General features: G+C 41.1%; 1 protein-coding gene and 1 long non-coding RNA gene across 12 annotated transcripts in view; one reads left to right on the forward strand and one right to left on the reverse strand.

The window, feature by feature from the left end:
* Window positions 1-1,107: 1,107 nt before the first annotated feature.
* Window positions 1,108-17,521, forward strand: LOC122688461. Its single transcript, XR_006339462.1, has 3 exons — window positions 1,108-1,427; window positions 1,766-1,909; window positions 17,391-17,521. It is a non-coding gene; the product is annotated as an uncharacterized LOC122688461 (long non-coding RNA).
* ERICH2 (glutamate rich 2) overlaps window positions 17,363-24,472 on the reverse strand; it is a 34,377-nt gene continuing 27,267 nt past the window's right edge. For all 11 annotated transcript variants that reach the window (XM_043894471.1, XM_043894466.1, XM_043894467.1 and 8 more), the window contains 2 exons: window positions 18,176-18,247; window positions 17,363-17,558 (listed from right to left, as the gene is read on the reverse strand). In XM_043894471.1, the coding sequence (XP_043750406.1) occupies window positions 17,440-17,558; window positions 18,176-18,247 (191 nt within the window). In that variant the 3' untranslated portion in view covers window positions 17,363-17,439. The remainder of the gene's footprint in view (window positions 17,559-18,175; window positions 18,248-24,472) is intronic.

The raw sequence follows: 24,472 nt of genomic DNA on the forward strand, positions 1-24,472 counted from the left end.
CCAGCCGGAGGAGGCGCCTCTCAGGGTGTGCTGTACTAGGAAGACGCCTGCTCACCTTCTGTCCCTTCCACCTTCTCCCAAGACCCGAGGTTCCCCAGAAAGGAAGATTTGTTTACATTCACCTGTGGCCTCAGACATTTCCAACCACTCCCTCTTCTGATTTGTGTCCAAAACGCTCACCTCTAACGTTTTAGCCAATAAAATAATCTCGCCTTAGAAAGAAATCTACAGGACTGTGTATCGCAAATTAAAGCTGAGACCGTCCAGCTGCGAGGATATCCATCCCTTTCTCCTTTATATAGATGGAAAGGAGGAATGAAGTCTCCTGCTTGTCCTTAATTTTAAAATGTTTAATTAGATATTAGTAATATGTTAAATGTTTATTAATCACATGTTTGGAGTCAGGCACTGTTTTCAGGGAACTTGCACTGTCTTGGCAACTTATATTATCCCTGCATTCATGGACATTCCAGTTAGGAGGGGAGAGAAACAGTCTTGGGGACTTCGTGGGTTTGGTTTGGTTTCCAATTATCTTCCACTCCAACCCAGGCTCTTGGGCTCAGCGGAGATGGTAAAGACCCGAGGGCCCAGAATTCCACAGTTTCAGCACAGCGAGTTCGGACGTAGGGCACAGCTCTTTCAGCACCAAGGACAGAGCCCACGATTTGGACGCTGAAGCCTCCAGTTCTTCGGCTTAGGTCGCCAGGATTTAGCAAACTCGCCTCCCTCGCACCATCCGCCTCCCGGCAGTAAATGTTGGGTTTGTTTTCCCCTGTTGGGGCGGGGTGGTGGTGGTGATGGTGGAGTACCTCGCCCCCTTCTTGCCTATCCAGTAAGAATATGCAAGGAGGGTGGTTGTGGTTGTCTTTTGGCTCTTCAGAATATTTGGGATCTATATTTTTGTTTATATTTTTCCACTCTTCTTTTTATGTTTTATTACTTCCGGGGGAAGATGCCCTGGATAATGGGGGTGGTAAAAAGATATCCTCTCTAGGGACTCGAACCGGTGGTGAGGGGTGGCCCGGAAAAGAGTGGTGTCCGCCCAGCTGTTTCGTTTGCGTTTGATCTAAGATTTAGCACTTTGAAGAAATGGGAACAAGATGCCCAGAGGCAGAAGAAAGAGGCGGCGAGTGCGACCCCCCTGGTCTCTCTCTTCCGGGCGCGGAGGTTTTGCTAGCCTGCAGCTCCGGCTACTCGATTGTGTCTTCAGAAGACAACTTGCCTTTAGGTCAAGGATGCCTGGGGCTTGGGAACATGACCCTCCGCCCACAGTGCCCCTTCTCTGGGAGGTTTAAAGATACTCCAAGTGGACTTGGAGCCAAACCTTTCGGCAAAGGAAAAAAGGAGTGGGTGAAGTAAGGAGTGGAAGGGGCACCCGAATGGGCTGCGGGGGAGATTTCTATGCGTAAAATATGATCCACGTCAAGGTGAGTAAATATGAAACGTCAATCTTTTTTGACGCATTTAGCATTTTTAGCCATCAGAAAAGGTAATTTTGGAGCCACATTGTGAATTCATTTTTGCCTGCTCGTTAAGTCTATTTTAAGCATCTAATTTATGACCAAAAAGGTGGGGGGCGGGGGATGGCAGTGCTCACCGTTTAAACGTCTGTCTCCCGAGACGAGGGCTGTGGGAAGCGTTGTTAACCGTACACTCAGCTTTTCTTAAGTGAGAGCGAATTCGGTGCGATTGTGTACTTTAAAGATAGTTCATTCTGGACTTTCCTTGGGAACCATAGCTAAATCGACACCCCTACCCACAACAGGCACCCCTGGAAGACACTCACACTCACCCCTGAAAGACAGGAAAGGGTTAAAAGTTGTGGCCAGAGAGAGAGAGAATTCCAGCCGGAATTGAACCCAGCCTAGAGGACTCCGGAAATTGCAACCTTTTCTTCTAAAGAACAGTGGTGAGTTCCTCAAATAATGGTCACATGGTCCCTTCCCTTTCGGTCACATGGTCCCTTTCTGAAGGTGTAAATATTCTAATAATAAAGAAATTAATCAAAGGGGATAGAGTAATTTGTATTTGGGCAAATCTTTTGCACATTTTAAGACGCCCAATTCTCGCTATTTCAAACATCTGGTGGACGGAGGGACCACCAGATGGCGACAGATTACAACTTCTGACGGGGAACAGCGGGTTCTCTTAGAGAGTAGTGCTTGAAGGAAAACTGCTGCGGGCAGGCCCTTTCCAGTTCGCACTCACACTCTGCCATATTTCACAAAGCAGGGTCTTTTTTTCCCTCTTTTTAATGCTTAGAGAGGCTGCCGGAAGTGGACGGACACACTCAGGATCTCTGTCCCTTTGGTGAAAGAGAAAGGGATGTAAAGTATCTGATTCTTTCCCACAAAACTGCTCTTTAAAGGTAGCCTCAGGACAGAAACTCTGGTACTAGGCAAGGTGTTTCACTGTGAAACAGGACACCAAGGAAGTAACAGTCTTTAACTGCAATTCTGACAGACTTTCGAAAATGTATCTGTTTTTTTTCAATTCTCTTAACAGAAACTTGGAGAAGGCAATGGCAACCCACTCCAGTACTCTTGCCTGGAAAATCCCATGGACGGAGGGGCCTGGTAGCTTGCAGTCCATGGGGTCGCAGAGTTGGACACGGCTGAGCAACTTCACTTTCATTTTTCACTTTCCTGCACTGGAGAAGGAAATGGCAACCCACTCCAGTGCTCTTGCCTGGAGAATCCCAGGGACGGGGGAGCCTGGTGGGCTGCCGTCTATAGGGTCACACAGAGTCGGACATGACTGAAGTGACTTAGCAGCAGCAGCAGCAAATGAATGGGATGCAAGAAAGATGATTTCCTATATAAGATGCTTTTTAGTCAAACAGTATGTAATAGCAATACAGTTGAGGCTTGAAGGACCACTGGGGACTGGAGTGCTGGCCCTCCTCACAGTGGAAAATCCACATATAACATACAGTCCCCATATACAGAATTTCTCAACGTCCATGGTTCCTTTGTATCCTAGATTCTGCATTCACACTTTCAACCAACCTGGAACTGTGTAGTACTATAGTATGGCTGGATGGCATCACCGACTCGATGGGCATGAGTTTGAGTAAACTCCAGGAGTTGGTGATGGACAGGGAGGCCTGGCGTGCTGCGATTCATGGGGTCACAAAGAGTCGGACACGGCTGAGCGACTGAACTGAACTGATAGTATTTATTATTGAAAAAATTCTCATCTAAGTGGACACTCACAGTTCAAATCTGTGTCCTATGACTGGGTCAACTGTATTTTTTTTTTCAATGTAAAAGCTCTTGAACTGTTTAGAACAACAGGTATTTAGCCCTTGTTTTCAGAATTAGGTGCCTAGGACTACTGCTTGTGAGAGGTTCTTTCTGGAAGGTTCTGACTTAGTTGAAGAGAATCTGACAACTTAAATTTCTATTCTTTTTTTTTTTTTTTTTTAAATTTCTATTCTTGATCAGATTCCTTCCCTATCTGGCCTAATCCTGGGCCAGTTACTCAGGGAAGAAAACAGAACCTTAACAGGTGGGGTTCATCATTACTGTTCTAACTCAGTTTCTTTCTTGTTAACAAGTAAGAGCTCACACCTAAGGTTCTCAACTGTGTCAGCTGCAAATCAGTGCCTTGGGAGCTCCTTCTATCTTTCTCTTGGGTGCATGGCTGATGTCTTGTTTTCTCTACCTCTGGGTAAGTCAGGGATCCTTTATATCTACAAGAAGGTAAAATCTCAAGAAGCTCCTAAATACGCAGATTAAATGATAATCAGTATCTTTTCACTGGGGCTATAGGCACATTATAGACTATAGGCAGCTCCTGATTCCAAATAGGAAAAGGAGTACGTCAAGGCTGTATATTGTCACCCTGCTTATTTAACTTATATGCAGAGTACATCATGAGAAACGCTGGGCTGGAAGAAGCACAAGCTAGAATCAAGATTGCCAGGTATCAATAACTTCAGATATGCAGACGACACCACCCTTATGGCAGAAAGTGAAGAGGAACTAAAAAGTCTCTTGATGAAAGTGAAGGAGGAGAGTGAAAAAGTTGGCTTAAAGCTCAACATTCAGAAAACTAATAGGGCATCTGGTCCCATCACTTCATGGGAAATAGATGGGGAAACAGTGGAAACAGTGTCAGACTTTATTTTTTGGGCTCCAAAATCACTGCAGATGGTGATTGCAGCCATGAAATTAAAAGAAGCTTACTTATTGGAAGGAAAGTTATGACCAACCTGGATAGCATATTTAAAAGCAGAGACATCACTTTGCCAACAAAGGTCCGTCTAGTCAAGGCTATGGTTTTTCCAGTGGTCATATATGGATGTGAGAGTTGGACTGTGAAGAAAGCTGAGCGCTGAAGATTTGATGCTTTTGAACTGTGGTGTTGGGGAAGACTCTTGAAAGTCCCTTGGACTGCAAAGAGATCCAACCAGTCCATCCTAAAGGAGATCAGTCCTGGGTGTTCATTGGAAGGACTGATGTTGAAGCTGAAACTCCAATACTTTGGCCACCTTGTGCAAAGAGTTGACTCATTAGAAAAGACCCTAATACTGGGAAGGATTGGGGGCAGGAGGAGAAGGGGACGACAGAGGATGAGATGGCTAGATGGTATCACCGACTTGATGGACATGGGTTTGGGTGGACTCCAGGAGGTGGTGATGGACAGGGAGGCCTGGTGTGCTGCGATTCATGGGGTCGCAAAGAGTCGGACACGACTGAGCGACTGAACTGAACTGAACTGACAGGCACATTGTCTCAACTACATAGCTAGGGATAAACCACCTACATGCATTGGAGCATGGGAAGACTTGAACTGGTAAAACGTTTCCTCTTCTCTAAATCTGAACTGTGTACTCTTCACCCCGACTCCTTCTTGCCCATCCCCACCAACTTTGATAAGGACTTGGCCATGTAAGTTGCTTTGGACACAGAAATGGAGCTGAACTGCAGATCCATGAGTTAATGTGTGATGCATCATTTCTGTGGAAGTAATGGACAAATACAGCACTGACCAGGGAGAACCAAGGTTGGACACAGAGAATGGCCTTGGAATTGGCTGCCTAGGATTACTTCTTGTGGGTGGGCCCTGTGCATGTGCGTGTTCAGTTGTCTTGAACTCTTTGAGACTCCATGGACTATAACCCAACAGGCTTCTCTGTCCATGGAATTTTTCCAGGCAAGAATACCAGAGTGGATTGCCAATTCCTATTCCAGGGGATCTCCCTGACCCAGGGATCAAACCCCCAACTCTTACATCTCCTGCATTGGTGAACTCTTTACTATTGGAAAGCCCCAGTTGGGCCCAGTGTGGCCCGCTAGTGGTGGTGCTGGAAGGGAGTGGGGTCCCAGTCTGACCTACTTCTTGTGGTGGTGGTGGTGGAAGAGGCTAGGGGCAATGTCAGAGACCTCTGTCTGTCTCCGTCTCAGTGTCTGTCTCTGACTTTAGGATCATGACTATAGAAATAGTTACAGAGGTGAAAAATCTATCTCATGGAAATTATGTGATATGTTCATTGTCTGAACTCTCATTTAATTATCACCCACGATCCTCTACTTTGAAGATGAGGAAACTGAAGTCCGGATAAGTTTCAGGATTTCCCGGAGCACACACTTACTGAGAATTGGACTGGAAACTATTCTTTCTTCAGTCTCAGCGCCCTGTGCACTGCTCAGTGAGACCTTCCAGCTCTCCCTCCTAACAACCATTTGACCTTGGAAAATCACTTAATCTCTTTGCATTCCCATGATGGGAGGGGTGGGGTATCAGATGAGACTGGATAAGACTTCATTCATCTGAAATAATTAATTAGTAGTGTTTCATGATCCCTCTCACAGGGGAATTTTCTGTTGTGAATGCTATGGACTCGAGGACCTTTTGAGTCAAGGCAGTGTGTTACAGGAAGAAAAGCAAAAACTTTAAAGATATTCAGACTTGAATTCAAATCTGAATTCTATTTATCAGCTATTATTTAAATGCTCTCAGTCTAAGTTTTCTCATCAGTAAAATGGGAGCTAATATTAGCTTTTGGGCTATCCTGTTTGATGTCCATAAAACCCATGTTCACAAGTTCAGTGGTGCCCAGTTTATGGCTTTCGGTGTATGTCAATTCCTGCTCCTATTCCTTCCCCTTAGTTCAGCAGTGATTTTGATCCATTTAAATATTTTCTCCTTGGAGACTAAGCCTAATATGTGTTTTATTTTGTTGCCCATTTCAGTAGAGCTTCACCATCCCTTGACATGGACTCGAGGGCTTCCTCTTTAGTAGTTTAGAGGTTTTTTAATCTACAGAGTTTTGATTCTTCAGACTCAGCAGAGAAGGGGTAAAAGGGAGCCAGTTTTGTGCTGAAGTCTTCACTCTGCCCCCAGGGATGCTGGCTTTATTGTTGTTTCTTGAACATTTTTGGCATGTTCCCGCCTCAGGGACTTTGCAATAAATATTCCTCTGCTTGGAAAGCTCTTTCCCCATGTTCCATAGGATTTTTCCTTCTCATTCTGGTCTTTGCTCAAGTGTTCAAAAATTTTCTTGATGCCCTTCCTTTATCCTTCTACTTAAAATTACAGATCTCCCCTAGTCTTGGCACTCCCTATTATTTTTTTCCTATAGCACTTTTTTTTTTAACCACTTGACATAGTGTATGTATTTCTTCTTTCTTCTCACTAAAACACAAGCTTTGTGAGTAAAGGAACTTCTTTTTATACCAATGTATCCCCAGCACAGAATGGTTCTTGGACACTATAACCACCCTATGCATATTTGGCTGGTTTTTATATTTTGTGCAGCTGAATAGAGAGTATATTCCTACGATCTTCAGGTGGCCATCTGGAAGGCAGCTAGCGCCTACAGAATGAATATAGGCAGTTGTTTTGCATCATTTTCTTCATCTGGATTTACAAAAGGAGGTGAGAAGAAAAAGTAGACAAGGATGAAAATAAATCCCCCAAAGTCAGAACCACTTAGGAGACTTCAACTAGCCTATGAAGGAGCAGCCAGTATATGAACCACTGTTTTAATAGGTGACAAAAGGTGACTCAATTTAGCAAGTTTCAGTTTTGAGTCAAGTTTCTCAAAAATATTCTTGTAAGTTCATTTAGTACATAGGATTTTTAACATTTTTCCCTTTTATTTTCTTGCACTGGTGGAATGTGAGCTAAGGGAAGGTGGCTATAGGCTGACGAAGTTGTCTGCTGATTTAAGTATTCTGCCCTACATTTGGCTCAGTTCTTCGGCTGCCATCAGGAAGAAACTGAATTTGGTGCCTGTTATGATGGGGAAGAATCTTTCCTCCTATCACACTGTCCAGTGGTAGACAGGGAACTGTGAAACTTATCTTCTTTACAGAATGATTGTTTTCAAGTAATCCTTTTCATGGCAAGACATAGAATAATTTTTCTTTGAGGGAAAGATACATTTAGGGACCTAGGGGCATGAAACACCAAAAGACTTGTTACAGAGTAGAAGAGAAGGCAAGCTAAGTGTTCAAAAAAGGCAGGAAAGAGCTCAGGAAGGTTAACCAACTATTAAAACTTTCTTTTGTAGTCACACAATAATAGGAACTACATAATCAATTCTAAGAAAATAAGGGCTTTCGGAGGCTCGGTTCAGTTCAGTTGCTCAGTCGTGTCCAACTCTTTGTGACCCCGTGGACTGCAGCATGCCAGGCCTCCCTGTCCATCACCAACTCCCGGAGTCTACTTAAAGTCATGTCCATTGAGTTGGTGATGCCATCCAGCCATCTCATCCTCCATCGTCCCCTTCTCCTGTGCCCTCAATCTTTCCCAGCATCAGGGTCTTTTCAAATGAGTCAGCTCTTCACATCAGGTGGCCAAAGTATTGGAGTTTCAGCTTCAACATCAGTCTTTCCACTGAATATTCAGGTCTGTTTTCCTTTAGGATGGACTGGTTGGATCTCCTTATAGTCCAAGAGACTCTTGAGTCTTCTCTCATATCACAGTTCAAAAGCATCAATTCTTTAGTGCTCAGCTTTCTTTATAGTCCAACTCTCACATCCATACATGTCTACTGGAAAAACCATAGCTTTGACTAGATGGACCTTTGTTGGCAAAGTGATGTCTCTGGTTTTTAATATGTTGTCTAGGTTGGTCATAGCTTTTCTTCCAAGGAGCAAGCGTCTTAATTTTATGGCTGCGGTCACCATCTGCAGTGATTTTGGAGCCCCCCCCAAATAAAATCTCTCACTGTTTCCACTATTTCCCCATCTATTTGCAAAGGAAGTGATGGGACTGCATGCCATGATCTTAGTTTTCTGAATGCTGAGTTTTAAGCCAACTTTTGGACTCTCCTCTTTCACTTTCATCAAGAGGCTCTTTAGTCCTTCTTCACTTTCTGCCATAAGGGTGGTATCATCTGCATATCTGAGGTATTGATATTTCTCCTGGCAATCTTGATTCCAGCTTGTGCTTCATCCAGCCTGATGTTTTGCATGATGTACTCTGCATATAAGTTAAATAAGCAGGGTGACAATATACAGCCTTTGACGTACTCCTTTACCTATTTGGAACCAGTCTGTTGTTCCACGTCCAGTTCTAACTGTTGCTTCCTGACCTGCATACAGATTTCTCAGGAGGCGGGTCAGGTGGTCTGGTATTCTCATCTCTTGAAGAATTTTCCAGAGTCTGTTGTGGTCCACACAGTCAAAGGCTTTGGCATAGTCAATAAAGCAGAAGTAGATGTTTTTCTGGAACACTCTTGCTTTTTCAATGATCCCACAGATCATTTCGATGATCCAATGGATGTAGGAGGCTGCTGCTGATTATTTGCAATGATCTCTATTTAAATTATCCAACTGTGCATAAGAATAAGCCAGTTTGTGAGTGTTCTAAGTGGTTAATGTTCTACGAAGATCAGCATCTCTGTCTCAGATGACATCTTTTCTGAACTTAATGACCTACTTATTTACTTGTTAGTGTTGGTCCTTATTGGGTTTCCCAGGTGATGCAGTAAAAGACTCCACCTAGGAATGCAGGAGATGTGGGTTTGATCCCTGGGTCAGGGAGATCCCCTGGAGTAGAAAATGGCAACCAGCTCCAGCATCCTTGCCTGGAAAACTCCATGGAAAGAGGAACCTGGCAGGCTACAGTCCATGGGGTCGCAAAAGTCAGACATGACTGAGCGACTGAGCACAGACACACACACAGATCCTAATCGGAAGCTTCTAGCACACCAAAAAGTGTACTAAGGCCTGCTAAAATGCCTCATGTCCAATAGGCAATTCATGAATATTGCTTTGTTTCTTCTCTTCCTTGTGTAAACTTTTCTGCTCCTAAGGTCAGTTTTACTTTTTCTTGGTCTTTTTTGTTTATTTGTTTGAAGTATAGTTCATTTACAATGCTTTGCTAGTCTCTGCCGTATGGCACAGTGACTCAGTGATACATATACATTCATCCTTTTCTTAATATTCTTTTCAATTATGGTTTATCCCAAGAGATTAGATATAGTTTGGTATGCTATTTGGTAGCACCTTGTTGTTTATTCTAACTTCCTTTTTAAGTTTCTTTTTAAAGAAGAGCAAAACATTGTAAATCAGCTATATTTTTTCCTTTAAAGTGATATATGCTTGTTTTAAAAAAAAAGTATATGACTTTATAGCAGACAAAAATGAAATAATCTCATCACACAAATGCAATCATGGTTAACATTTTCATTAAATTTTTCCCCCCAGGTTTTGTCTTACCTCATGTATAGGCTTAATTTAAAAGTTTTTTTTTAAACTTTTAATTTTATATTGGTGTGTGTGTGTGTTAGTCGCTCAGTCGTGTCCAACTCTTTGCGACCCCACGGACTGTAGCCTGCCAGGCTTCTCTGTCCATGGAATTTTCCAGGCAAGGGTCCTGGAGTGGATTGCCATTCCCTTCCCCGAGGAATTTCCCAACCCAGGGGTTGAACCCTGGGGTCCTGAGTCACAGGCAGGTTCTTTACCATTTCAGCTACAGGGAAGTCCTCAGTTTATACTGGAGTACAGCCAATTAACAATGTTGTGATAGTTTCAGATGGAGAGCAAAGGGACTCAGCCATATATGTATCCATTCTCCCCCAACCCCCCTTCCATCCAGGCTGCCACATAACATTGAGCCAATTCCCTATGCTATACAGTAGGGCCTTGTCGATTATCCATTTTAAATACAACAGTGTGTAATATAGGTTCCAAACTTCCTAGCTATCCCTTCCTCTCATGAAAAAAATTAAAATGCATACATTGAAAAGTAAAATTCTTCTTACCTACCTCCCCTCCTCACTTACACAACACAGAGATAACCATTCTAGCTGATTTCATATTTCCACTTTTCACTTACCTGCACCTGTAACTGGCACAAGGATCGACCAGTTCCTCTTCCTGCTTTGGGTGGCCATGACCCACCGGGGACCTGATGGTGACCTAGAGAGTCCAGTAAGGCTTACAATCCTAGAGGATGTCAATGTTGTCATTATACTTGCTATGCTTCGCAGATACATACAATAGGATGCTCTTGGCTGCAAAGTAATGGAAAATAAGAAACAAACTACAATAAGAAGATTTATTGTTTTACATAGGATATTCAGAGGTAGGTAATGGACTAAACCAGAGTTGACTGTCACTAAAAATGTCATCAAGGACTAGTTTCTTCTTTTCTCTCCTCCACTGTTCTTAGCATTGGCTTTAGCATAAAGCCTCCCATGATTCTAAGTTGCTGCAGGTATCTATGAGGGCTCTATGCTTTCTTGTTTCATGTTTTATTAGCTGAGACTGGCTGAGTTCTGTCCCTGTCTAGTAATAACCAGCAGTAAAGGGATATTGGTCAAAGAGTACAAAGTTTCAATTATGCAAGATGAATAAGTTCTTGAGATCTAAAGTACAGCATGGTGACAACAGTTAACGTTACTTATTATACACAGGCCTACCTTATTTTATTGTGCTTCACAGATACTGCGTTTTTCACAAACTGAAGCTTTGTGGCAACCCTGCAGCAAGTGAGTCTTTCAGGGCCATCTTTCCAACAGCATTCACTCACTTTGTGTCTCTGTGTCACCGTTTGATAATTTTTGCAATATTTCAAACTCCACCAGCAAGAAAGATTATGACTTGCTGAAGGCTCAGATGATGGTTAGCATTTTTTAGCAATATTTTAAATTAAGGTATGCATATTATTTTTTATACATAATGTTACTGCACACTTAATAGACTACAGTATAGTGGTAAATATAACTTTTATATGCACTGGGAAATCAGAAACTTCACATGCCTCACATTAATGTGATATTAGCTTTATTGTGGTTGTCTGGAACTGAACTCAAAATATCTCTGAGGTATGCCCATACTCGAAATTTGCTAAGAGGATAGATCTTAAATCTTCTCAACACACACACACACACACACATACACACACAAGTAACTACATAGAGGTGATAGATACGTTAATTCACTTGATTGTGGTGGTCATTTCAGACTGTATATCAAGTTGTACCTGTTAAATATATATAAAATATAATTTTTATGTGACATTTCAAAGCTGTTGCAAACTAACTAGTAGGAAGTGGGATGGAAGTACCATAATTATCTTAGATTTATCACCTAGGTTGAAAAGGATGGAGGGGGAATCAACCAGTGCCTGCTATAGGCTGTCTCCTGGTGCAAAAGGGTACATTTGAACAAGGCTACTGTTAGGGAAATTAAATAAATAGCCTTGTTTAGGCTTCAGAGACAAAGTAGAACAGGCCTCTGACCTTGCTTCCAACCTGCCTGGACACAGCCCTGAGTGCCCTGACTGCCGGCTGTGAGTGTAAGACTTACAGCACCATAGATAAGATAAGGGACAAATCTTGAGATTGTTGAGCCCTTGCAGGAGCTCTGGCCAACCCAGGCTTAACATTCCGAGTTTTTTTAAGACAAAACAAACAGCATTAATATGAAAAGAGCTGAAATTTGCTCACAGACCGATGACAATATCAGTTTGCCTGCTGGAATTATAAGTGGGAACCCTGAACTGCAATCTTTGAAGTCTCAGCCACAGAGTGGCATGTGCCGCCTGAGACCTTTTGCCAATTGGGACTCCATATGTGCTGTGACATGGGACTTCCCAGCACTGTTTGAGTCTGGATGTTGGTCAAAACCCAATTTGGTGATGTATCCTCTGCTGTTTCTAGTTCTCTTTTCTTTTAATGTTAGTATATTGAAAGTAAGCTAGATAATTCTTTAACAAATAATGGCATTATTCATTTGTATAGAACAAGTGGCTTATTCTTTTAACAAATCCTTTGAACCTGAGATGAAAGTGAAAACTTTCAGCACAGTAGCTACCCAAGCCCATCTCGTTTCCCAGTGTTTCACTTCACAAGCCTCTCCAACTCTGGCACACCCACCCCACCCCAGCCCAGCATTATAACTTACATCCCATGTCAGCTGGGTAGTTTATTAGGAAACCCAATCAGAGAGACCTCTGTCCTCCTTAGACTGGTCTTGGAGGCCACATCTTACCTGCCTCTTATGAGTTCTCAATACCTCTCAATATAGGACACTTGCCCAGAACCCCAAAACATTTCAAGTGGATCCAGGCTTTCCTTCACTTCTGGCATCATAAGCCCTGGTTAAATGCTCCCCACTGCCCACCCCTACCTGTCCAAGATCAACATTCCAGGCAAATAATCAAAATCACATATACCTTACATTAACCAAGGGAAAAAACACACTTCAGTTAAAGGGAATGTAGGTTATCATCTTGTATAATATATGGTTGATCCTTGAACATCATGGGTGCTGACTGACTATGCAGCCAAAAATCCAAGTATAACTAATAATTGGCCCTCTGGATCTGTGGTTTGGCATCCACAAATTCTGACTTCACATTTGGATGCTGGGGCAGATGGAACCTACTGCCACACACTAACGTGATGTCATATGCATTCTCCAAGGCATTAGATGGTCTTTACTTCATTAGTTATTCCCCTTTCTTCAATCTGTCCCTCTCTACTGGAATCTTAGGGAGGAAAGTACAGTGGAGGGTAGGGCATTAAATGATTGTAAAATGATTGGGATTTGGAATACCTGACGCTCTTCCTTTCCAATCCACTCCAGTCTGTTCTCTGTGCTTCATATAATTTTTTTTTTTTAAATGGAGATCCTTAGGAAGAAACACATTTCACATCAAGATCAAGGACATACACACAAAAACTCTGAACAAAAAAATTTCTGAACAAAACTGTAATTCCCATATACTCTTTTGCAATGTGTGTATTTTATGTATTTAAGAAACCCAAATATTTTTGACTCACTATAGTGATTTCATAACTGACCAATGGATCATCACCTGTAGTTTGAGAACATGTTTTTCTATCTGGCTACTAGAATGCTCTTTCCAAAATACAGTCATTATTTTCTTTAAAATCCCTCAATGGCCTCCCACTACTTTAACGATAGAGTTCAAACTTTAATATGGCTTGTAAGAGCCTCCATTCCCCAGACCCTTTATTACTATAGTTTCATCTGTCTTGGCTCTAACTGGTCCATTTTCCTTCTGCAATCCAACCATGCTTACTTGCTCTCTGGACTCAGATGTATCTACTAATAGAACGCTCTTCCCCACATCCTCTCCTTGTAGCTAGTTTCTCCTCATTCTATCTTTTCAGCTTAGACTCCACATCCCTCTGAATGCTTTCCCTGGACACCTGGCCTGGGTTAGGTGCCCCTCCTGTGCTATCCTTTAGCACCCTGGCCTTCCTCAATGCCAGTGTCTGTCACCCTGCATTTCAGCTACACCAGTACTCTTTAAAAGCAGGGACCAGGTTTTGTTCTCCATAGAAGACGTAGTAGGCTTTCAGTAAATACTGATTGAATAGATAAATGAAATTATATTATTGGGTTTCCATCTTAAGTGCATTGAGTGGATATTCTCATACATTTGCAAGCTGTTGATTGTTTGGGTTCCTTCCCACCACTGTAATTTTCTGAAGAAGGCACAGGTCTGGAACTGAACTGTCTTCATAGACACTGCTTGTGTGCTGATTCACCGACAGTTTAGCTATGTGTGAAGCAACATGAAACACTGGGTTCAAGATTCACTAGATCTCTCATACTGAAACATAACCTAGCATCTCATAGTCTTAATTTCCTCGTCTGAATTCCAGTACCCCAGTTAACATTTTAAGCTTATTCTTCTTCTTCAAAAAAGAGAGAAGATGACAAACCAAAGAAGGCAGGTGTGGATGAAGCGCTGCACCGGGCCCATGGCACCTGTGTTCACACACACACCTGCATGTGGCAGGGGTCCACGGCTCAGTGCAAGCACTCTTCACCCCTATTTACCTGAGTTCTTTGTGATCCTGTAGGACATAAGAGTTTAATAACTTTATAATCACGTTGGATTTTTAAGACAAACTAAAGAGTTCTGATTCTCAGCTTGACCTTCCTCCTTAAGAAAAAACTTTTTGTGCTCTATAAATTGAATATATCTACTTGAAGTGTTGTAAGGGTTAATACTTTACTTCTAATTATGGTAGAATTGAAAACTGGTATATCTCTACTATGTTAAAGGGATTTATTGTAATATATGATTGCTTCTTTTTAATCAACAGGATTCAGTTCATATTTATATTATTTCTTCATTCTTCAATTATCATGAAACCACTCCAGTTATATTTTTGGTTATTATTTTACTACTCAGGGAAAAAATGAACAAAATAATTCTTTTTCCCACAGTTTTATTTTTTGAAACCATAGCAGTTAATTTATTTTGGTGTATCTCACCCGTCACCATTTTACAACTGGCTTTTTCTTAGTTTTTAAAATAAACATTTTTAATTGGAGCTCAGGGTAATTGAAGAAATTTATTTAGCTTCTAAAATACCCAGTAAAATAGAGAAGGTTTATTTGGCTTCCAAAATGTCCAGCCACCACTTATGCCTCCACTGTACTTTTGGTTAAAAAGTATTTTTGTTAATTGATTCCCACTATGTGAAATTCACATACAGGATTTCCACAGATACCAGGTTTGAGGAAAAAAATGGCAGTATTAAAGAATAGTTTTTAAATATGAAGGTAAGGGATTTCCCTGGTGGTCCAATGGTTAGGGGAGAAGGCAGTGGCAACCCACTCCAGTACTCTTGCCTGGAAAATCCCATGGACGGAGGAGCCTGGTAGGCTGCAGTCCATGGGGTCGCTAAGAGTCAGACACGACTGAGCGACTTCACTTTCACTTTTCACTTTCATGCATTGGAGAAGGAAATGGCAACCCACTCCAGTGTTCTTGCCTGGAGAATCCCAAGGACGGGGGAGCCTGGTGGGCTGCCATCTATGGGGTCGCAGAGAGTCGGACACGACTGAAGCGACTTAGCAGTAGTGGCAGTTAGCCTTTACCCTTGGATACACCCAGCATCCCAAATTCAATCTGTGTAACCAAAAGGGAAAATATAATAACATGCTCTTAGGACTGAGAAGCCAGTAAATTAAATAATATAAAATGCTTATATAAAATAATACAAAAAATACTTTGCAGATTATGTTTGGCTATTCTATTATTCAGCTACCACATTCAGATGTGCATGCCTATGTCAGGTTAGGCCAACACCCTGAATTACACTGAGTAAGGAGTGCAAGTAGGATGAAGACTATGAATAAAGGGTACATAGCCATAAATACGGATTATTCTGCATGATCAAACTTCAAAAATTCTTAGATTTAGCTATAATATGACTTATGATATCATGACTTTTTATTCAGAGAGCTTCTTCCTCAGAACCTTCCTGGCCTTTTAAAACTAAAATTTTACCAGTGTAATTCATTTAGTCTGCAATATCAGTTTTAGGATATTTAAAAAACCTCTTATGGGGAGAACTCCAAAGTCAGGTAAGTGGCATTAGATCGACATATGCTTAGTTGGTCAGTCGTGTCCGGATCTTTGCGACCCCTTGGACTGTAGCCTGTCAGGCTCCTCTGTCCATGGAATTCTCCAGGCAAGAATACTGGAGTGGGTTGCCATGCTCTCCTCCAGGGGATTCGAACCCAGGTCTTCTGCATTGCAGGCATTCTTTACTGTCTGAGCCACCAAGGAAGCCCTGATCAACATATGGTGGTGGTTATAGGAGGAATAACAAACAACCTACAAATGAAAAGAACAAGCAGTTCTTGTGGCCTCTGTCAGCCAGCCCTGTGGTGCTATCCAACTAGTTATGCAACTAGATGATTATACATACCTGTCTTTACTTCTTTCAGATAGTTCTATAAAAATGGTGCAGCAGGATTTCTTCCTCTGAACGTTAGCATGCTACAAAATGCTCAAAGAATGAATTATGCTTCAAGCATTTTGGATATGACGTGATATTGTGCTGATATAAGAATAAAAACTCAAACTGCCTAGCCCCAAATCAGATTGGCACACTCAAAACAAATTATTTAGGAATATTTTTCTCATTTTTACCTCAGTTACCTTATAACCTAGTTCGAAGGTGGCAGAAATTCATCAAGGAATACAGAATCAGAAAAATAATGTAACAGATACATAAAAGTGTAATAAAGTCTTATAAATGTTTTAAGAAAGAATATAAACATTGTCCTTAACTTTCAGTTCATTCATTCACTTGGTATACACATCCCATTATTTTCCAGGCACATGTCCAGTTGCTAGTGATATAATGGTAAAAAAGACAAAGTCCTGCTTATGTGGAGGTTACATTTTCTGACAAGAAGGGAAAAGATAAAAAGAACAAGTTGGGGGAGGGATAAATTGGAAGTTGGGGATTGACATATATACACACCACTATATTTAAAATTGATAACCAACAAAAACCTACTGTATAAGCACAGTGAACTCTGCTCAATACTCCGTAATAACCTAAATGGGAAAAGAATTAAAAAACAAATAGGTGTATGAATCTGAATAATTGAATCACTTTGCTGTACACCTAAAACAACATTGCAAATCAAATATACTCCAGTACAAATAAAAACTCTAAAAAAAAGTAAATAAGAATTTCAGGTACTGATACATGCTATAAAAAACATGAAATAAGTGATATAAATAAAAGTGCCTGGACATGGTAGGGACTAGGAGTATGCTTCTGGAGCCATAATGTTCGTATAAAAATCAAGGCTTTACTGATCAACAGGGATATGATGCTGGGCAAATGACCCACTCTGTATGTGCCTCAGTTTTCTCATCTGTCAAATGGGGACAATGATAAGTGTTATTCGCATGGTTTTGTTGGATTCAACAAATTAATGTGTATACAACAATACCTGGCACATTGTTAGTGCTTTTAAGTGTTTTCAATGACTATTTCCCTTTCTGAGTAGCTCACATTGAGTTGAAATCTAACTATTAAGAAGGAGCTCAAGTTAATATGGATAAATTAAAGGAACGCTATGCCAAATAAAGAACAATTAGACTGAAATGCAGCTCTCTTCTTTATATTTCCACAGTATACAGTAATGAACACACATGAAGATTAAACTATAGCAGCAGTTATCGTCACCCATCTTCACACTCATCAGAGCTCTCTTCGCTTGGATCCTCAGTGCTCCCTCCTTCACTCTCACTATTGTTGTCTTCACTCTCGTCATCCTCTTCCTCAAGATTTTGTGCTTTCTCTGCCACAGAAAGGAAGAGACTTGTTTAAAATATTTCTTAATATTTCTACCCTGAAAAATCATAATCCTCCTTGTTTCCCCCTCCATCAAGAAAGATATAGTTTTAGAATGTGAGAACTGAGCTGAGGGTCAAAGCAGTGGTACAAAGAACATATTTTTACTGGCATAAAGATGTTCGTGGATTAAAAATATATTTAAAACATTGGTCTATAAATTTTTTTTCATTACTGTCAACTTCTTACTTAAATAGAATAAGAGTAAAGTGAGATTCAGGGTAACGTAGAGGGTACAGACTTTGCTGGGAACCGTGGGATAACCCTTTCAGTTCCTGGGGTATCAGCAGGAACTGTTCCCTCTGGGGACTCTGTCAGTGCACAATACTGTCTGCCCAGGGAGCCTGAGCTGCTTGGGCGGTTCCACCCCACAGAGGAAATGGAGTCATCGTGACCATCCATAGAGGACAAGCTGGTTTCATGAAACCATCTGTGATAATCATTTCGCCTTTTCTTAACTACTTCCTGAGGATGTACTTTGCCAGTTTCCTGGGATAATGGATTTTTAAATAGTGACTGGTCATAATTCTATGAGGAAGAAGGAATTTCAATTTTTAAATTTACCCATCAGCAGCATTTCTTCAATCAGTGAGAAAAACTCCTTGGCCTCAGGATTTTCTGGTTCATAGATTAGGACTGCAAATGGACAACAGAATGCGTGTTATTAATGTTTAAAGTGTTTCAGCAAACAACCTCTTCAGTATGAGATTGAAACTGTCAGTTAAGTGAAAATGCACAAAGCAAAAACACCCACAATTATACCACAGGAACATCCAAGCACAGAGAAAATGCTCTACTTATCTTAGGTACTTTGCAAGGGAAATAATCCTCATTATATTTTCTACCACCTGTCCAAAAAATGCAATCTCCATCACTGTGAGGCATCCCTCAAAGGCTTTAGCCATGCTGTTTCTTGACTACAATCATTCCCCAAACAAGGTACAAATCCTGTAATACATGGAGACTTTGCTAATGACACCCAGTCATCACCTACTTAACACTATTCTCACCTCTTCGTAGGATCCATTGTTTTTAAGTGCTATTTATTCCTTTTTGCTGATCCTGTATGTGAATGGGTCCTCTTTCCTTTGGACTAAATCAATAGAATTTTTTAGGCTTGTTGGTATGTTACCAATGTCCTAGAAGCCAGAAAGCTTTATACATTTTGTTTCAGAGTTTTCTACACTAGTTAACTTATTTTTTCAGATCCTGCTGTACTGATCTCTCTCTGCCATCTTCTTACCTGCCTTGAGGTGTATTCATTATTCTGCATCATCCATTGAATGCAGTGACTTCTGTGTAATATCTTGATGGCCCCCAGGGGGCACTGAAACATCAAGTGTGCTATTCGTCGGGCTAAGAGCGAGAATTGTGGGATGGTTCAACTAGGCCCCTGTGGCTCAGAGGACCTCACCCCATGTGACTTTCATCCTGACACACTAAGCCAATGTCTTTATTTTCTAATCCACTAACATAACAATGTGCCGTCAGTCTGGGTCAGCATGAGTGTGTGCCTGCTCAGAACCTGCTTTTAAGGGTTCTATGGGTATTTATACATCCTTTAAGGCTTTAATAAAAGTGACCTTTTACACATTTTAACTTGAACTAAAACATGCTTATCATTAGCAGTCTAAATCTTTTTCTGAGGTTAAGCCTCTTCCTAGAGTAGAGTTTCTCCAACTTGCTCCTTGAGACACTAGTTTCTTAAGATGTTAATATGTATGTGGGAAACTAGGTTAAATGAAGTTAATCAAAGCTTACAGTAAGGAGCAACTGCAGGATTTTACATAGCCATTAATATGCTCAGAACTAGTATGTATCTTACAGAGTAGAGAATATGGCTTCCCTAATTTATTATTCCCTTGGAATCCTTCTTGGTGGAATATTTATTAAGCAATCTTGAACTAATATTCCCTGGAACACAACTTAGAAAATTTCATGCTGGAGTTAGGATTATTCCATGGGAAGGGAGTATGGGATCAGCTATTTTCATGGTTTAACAAAAACTGCTGGCAGCTGTCAGTTTTCAGAGTGAGGGAAGTATCTTCTTTGAAACTCAGCCCTGTAATATCCGTCCCAGTGGTGGTGGGTTAGTTGCTAAGTTGTGTCCAACTCTTGTGATCGCATGGACTGTAGCCTACCAGGTTCTTCTGTCCATGGGATTTTCCAGGCAAGAATACTGGAATGGATTGCCATTTCCTCCTCCAGGGGTTCTTCCCGACCAGGGATCGAACCCAGTCTCCAGCATTGCAGGAGATTCTTTATCACTGAGCCACCAGGGATGCCCCCATATTCATCCTAGGCGATAAATAAAAAACTCTCTTTTACTTTTTGACAGGTCACTAGGGTTTGTAAAAAGGAAAGAGAAGCCCTTAGCACATGCCATTGGGGTTGTTTTCCAACCAGGGCCCATAAGCAGAGGCCAGTACGGACCCTGAAGAAAGACTGTTAGATGAGAATCCTGGTTCTGCCACTGTCTAGCTGGGTCACCTTGGGGAAAGTATTTAATGTCTCTGTACCTCAGTTCCCTTATCTATAGTAACACTGCTGATCACATCAGGATATCTGATGAATAAAGGAGATAATACAGACAAAGTACTTAGTTTAGTTCTTGCTGCATGGTAAGTACTGAATAAATGTTGATTATTAGTTTTCCTGGAGTGACTCTGGGCCTGGAGAAAGGCTTGGTTCCTTCCTAAATGTGCAGCGGATGCTTCCTTCCGGCTGAAGGGCTGGGGCAGGGAGCTGGGGCTGGGGGTGGGGCAAGCTCTGAGTTCCACGGGGCTCTAAGGCCCTCAGATGGCAGGCGATTTTAGGGTAGATGACGCTGGTCTTGTTCACTGTTGCAGCTCTAAGAGAGTACTTGACAGAGTGGGAGACCTCAAAACATTTAAAAAAATAATGAATAAATGAATATAGATGACTGAGTAGGAAGCAGTCTTTTATGCCTTGATAAAATTATACCCCAAGAAAGGGTGATTTAGTTTACTGAAAAAGAAATAGAAAACTTTATAGAAACTCTCTTCTGAAGCTATGTCTGTTTTTGTGTTAGATGCATAACTATGAGAACCATTTTGGTTTTCAGGCCATTATTCTTAAACATTTACAAGTATTATAATTGATGAAACAGGTCTTCCAGGCTTACATGTTATTTTTGTAGAATCTCAGACTGCCTGTGAGCACAAGTGTTGGCACCCTGGGATGACTCAGCTGCAAGTAGAGACCAAGAAATGGGAACACTGACAGGAAATCTCACAGTCAATCATGAGATGAACTAAGAAAAGTACCTGGTATTCCTGACTTTTAGTCTCATTTAAAAACCACTTTTCCAAGCCTTCACCAGCAAAAGTTTTAGAAGAGTAGATAAAAAAGAAAAGAAACCATTTGCACCTGGGATGCAGGGTGGGAAGCCCTGCACCTAAGTAAAGATACAAATGACCATACCATGATTGCATGGCAAGGAAATATACCAGGAACTGGAGGCTATTCAAGAGAGTGAATTTATAAGACACCTCTGAAGGGACAAAGATGTACTATTTCATATAAATTAGTTGCCTTAGATACAAATAAAAATACATATTGGTCAATATATAGGAGCCATTTCAATCCAATTGATTCACAAAAGCACCTCTTTTTCAAGTCTCTGCCTGCTTGACCAGAAATATAAGCTTATTATTCAAATGAAGAAATGGAAATATAGCAAGAAATCATAGGCTCTCAAGTCAGACTTAGGATCTAGCTTTACCATTGGGAAGCTGTGTGACTTTGGGTAAATCAATTCTCCATGCTACCTTCGCTTTCCTCATTAGTAAAATAGGGTTAATCCTATCTGCCCCACATAACTGCTGTAAGAATTAAAAACTGTATGCAAGAATGTTCCTATAGTAGGTGCTCAATACATACATATATAAATACATAAAAAGTAAATACATAATCTATGTTTACATGAGTAAATTTACAAACATGAATATATATATAGAGAGAAAGGTGGATTGTTCTGTGGAAACGTTAGAAGATGGGGGGACAAAAGAATATCTATGCTGTAGAGAGCAGACCTGTGGTTCCCAAGGGGGAGAGGGGGTGAGGGAGGGACAGGATGGGAGTTTGGGGTTAGTAGATGCAAACTATTATATACAAAATGGATAAACACGGTCCTAGTGTATAGCACAGGGGACAATATTCAATATCATGTGATAAATTTTAGAAAATAATATCTATGCTCTAAGAATTTATATATAATATTTTTGGGTGCATGATAGATGAAAAAAATTTGTTCTATTCCTCTGAACACAGAGAGGGACTTTAGGCAGCCCTCAGCCAAGCGTTCCTATTGGCATCAAAGAAACAGCACTTTCTTTTCCATGAGACAGTCTACAACTCTCCCTTCTTCCTTCAATCTGCCTGGCTTTGCACAACCTGGGCTTCTCTCATTTCACGTCCTTGACTGGCAATCTGCTTCAGGGGTAGACAATCTTACTTTGTACTCCTTGTGCTCTACCCCCATTCTCTGGGCCCTTTTGCCCACATTTCCCTCTTCTTCCTCTTGGGAGCAATTCTGTCTCATCTGGCTCCCTGGAAAATAGTGCCTATCTTAGGACCCTCCATAGCATCCTTTCCTAGAATTTAACCCTCAGTTGTAGAGGCACCACTATTTGCCATGGGTAGAAAAGAGTAAACAGTATTACTGAATGAGTCAGTCAGTAAGGGTGCAAACCACACCAAACCACGTCTGATGTCAACCCCAGAAGGGTTTAGAGCACTTTAGAAGGTATGGTCTGATTTCTGCTTTCTCTCCAGCTCCCAGCATAATGTCTGGTACAGAGTTAGTGCTCAATGTATATTGGCGGGAAGAAAGGAAGGGAGGGAGTTTTTAACGGAATATAATCCCATTAAGATAGATCAGTTTGAACTTTTTCATCCTCATTTACCTGGCACCTAATGCATGTGAACTGCATTTACTGAGGCCCATAAGCATTTTATTGAGCACCTGCTGTTTACATTGCGGGGCTAACCCCCAAGACTCACTGACAAATGTGGTCATGTCAGTGTCTATATTTCGTAAGCTTCAGCCAGAGGCTTTTCTAAGATAACTGATAGGTATAAAAACAAAAGTAATATACACATTTTCCTACAATTAGACTCCACAAGAAAAACTCAGAGAATTGGGAGCCAGAGCTAGAGCATCACTCCTTTCTGTACTGGCCACACAGAGAAGAAAGGCAGCTGTGGGAAAAGGCGGCTTGGGTTCCGGCTCCAGCTGTGTCACTTGCTCCCCGAGCTGGGCTACACATGCCGCTTAACCTTCTCTCTGCTGCGGTTTCATTAGTTATAAAAAGGGAGGGCTGGACATGATTCTCTAAGGATTCTTTCTGATTGGAAATTCTATGTTTGTGGGCCACCAAAAATAGTTTTGATCAAACTAGTTTATTTGATGGTTCTAAAGGTCAAAAGTGCCTGAAAGGATTAAACAAGGCAAATTATTCTGGATATAACATAGGTAGTGTTAATGTACTCAAGAAATCAATTTTAAAAATTAGCTTAGTACTTAGGAAGTACTGTATCCACAGTGGGGACTCTGTGAGGCAGGGAAGAGTAGACCCCATTCCCTACACCACATTGTCACTAAAAGATTTTAACCAAAAAACAGGTCTACAATAGTTAATATTTCAAGACCTGTCATTAATAAAGTTTAATAGTAGAATTGCCATTTTCTCCTTTAAAATAACTAAGACTAACAAAGAGAAAAAGATGGGTTAAATAGTTGAAGAGATTATGGATTTTGACAGAGACCTGGAATCTTTCTCAACCACTAGATGGACTTTCTAAAACTGGAAAATGAGATCCTTGAAATGAAGAATTCACTGTATAGTTTTAACAGCACCCTGGACACAGCAAAAGATAGGATAAATTAATTCAAAAACAGGTCAACAGAAAATATACAAACTAAAGCATAGAAATAAAAGGAAATGGAAAAAACAGAGTATAAGACACATGTGGGACACAAAGGAAAAAAATCTAATTTGTGTGTAACTCATTTCCACAAAAAAATCTAATTTGTGTGTATAGAAGAAAGGGACAGAATATGGCAGAAGTAATCTTTGAAAATTAATGGCCAAGAAATCCTCAAAGATTATGAAATATCAACCCACAGAGTTAAGAAACTCAGCAAATCTCCCAAACCTCTCTGCTTAAATACAAAGAAAACCACCACCATTTTGAACATCGAGTAAAACTACTAAAACCCAGATAGAAAAGTAAGGTGGTTCATATCATTTATCTACTCATAAGTATCCAGGGGTTTCTCTGCTCACTCAGTGAGAAAGCCAAGGTCCTTAAGCTGTAGAAAGATGCTCTGCAGTCTGCACGGTCCCTGACCTGTTAGCTCTCCGACCTCATCTATCACACATCCCCTGGCTTAATCTGCTCCGCTTCTGCTGCCTTCCTTGCTGTTCCCGGTCAGGCATGCTCATCTATTGGATATTTGCTATTAGTCCTGTCTGGAACACACTTTCTTCAGATGACAGGACTCATTTCCACAACTTTTTCACGGGTTTTCCCCTAGTCTTCCAGTGAGCCTTCCTGGACAGTCTTACTTAAAACTGCTTTGCTTCCTCCCAGAGCTTTCTACTCCTTCTTCCCTTTTCCTGCATAGCACCTATTATCTATGACATGCTAATTAAATGTTTGTTGTCTGACACTAGATTAAGTGTGGGATTATTTGCCCAATGCCTAAACAGCGGCACTGGCACACAATTTTTAAAATTTTTATTCAGGTTTCCCCAGTGGCTCAGTGGTAAAGAATCCATTTGCAATTCAGAAACATAGGAGACGTGGGTTCAATCCCTGGGTCAGGAAGATCCC

Source organism: Cervus elaphus, chromosome 33 (assembly GCF_910594005.1).
Source record: "Cervus elaphus chromosome 33, mCerEla1.1, whole genome shotgun sequence".
NCBI lineage: Eukaryota > Metazoa > Chordata > Mammalia > Artiodactyla > Cervidae > Cervus > Cervus elaphus.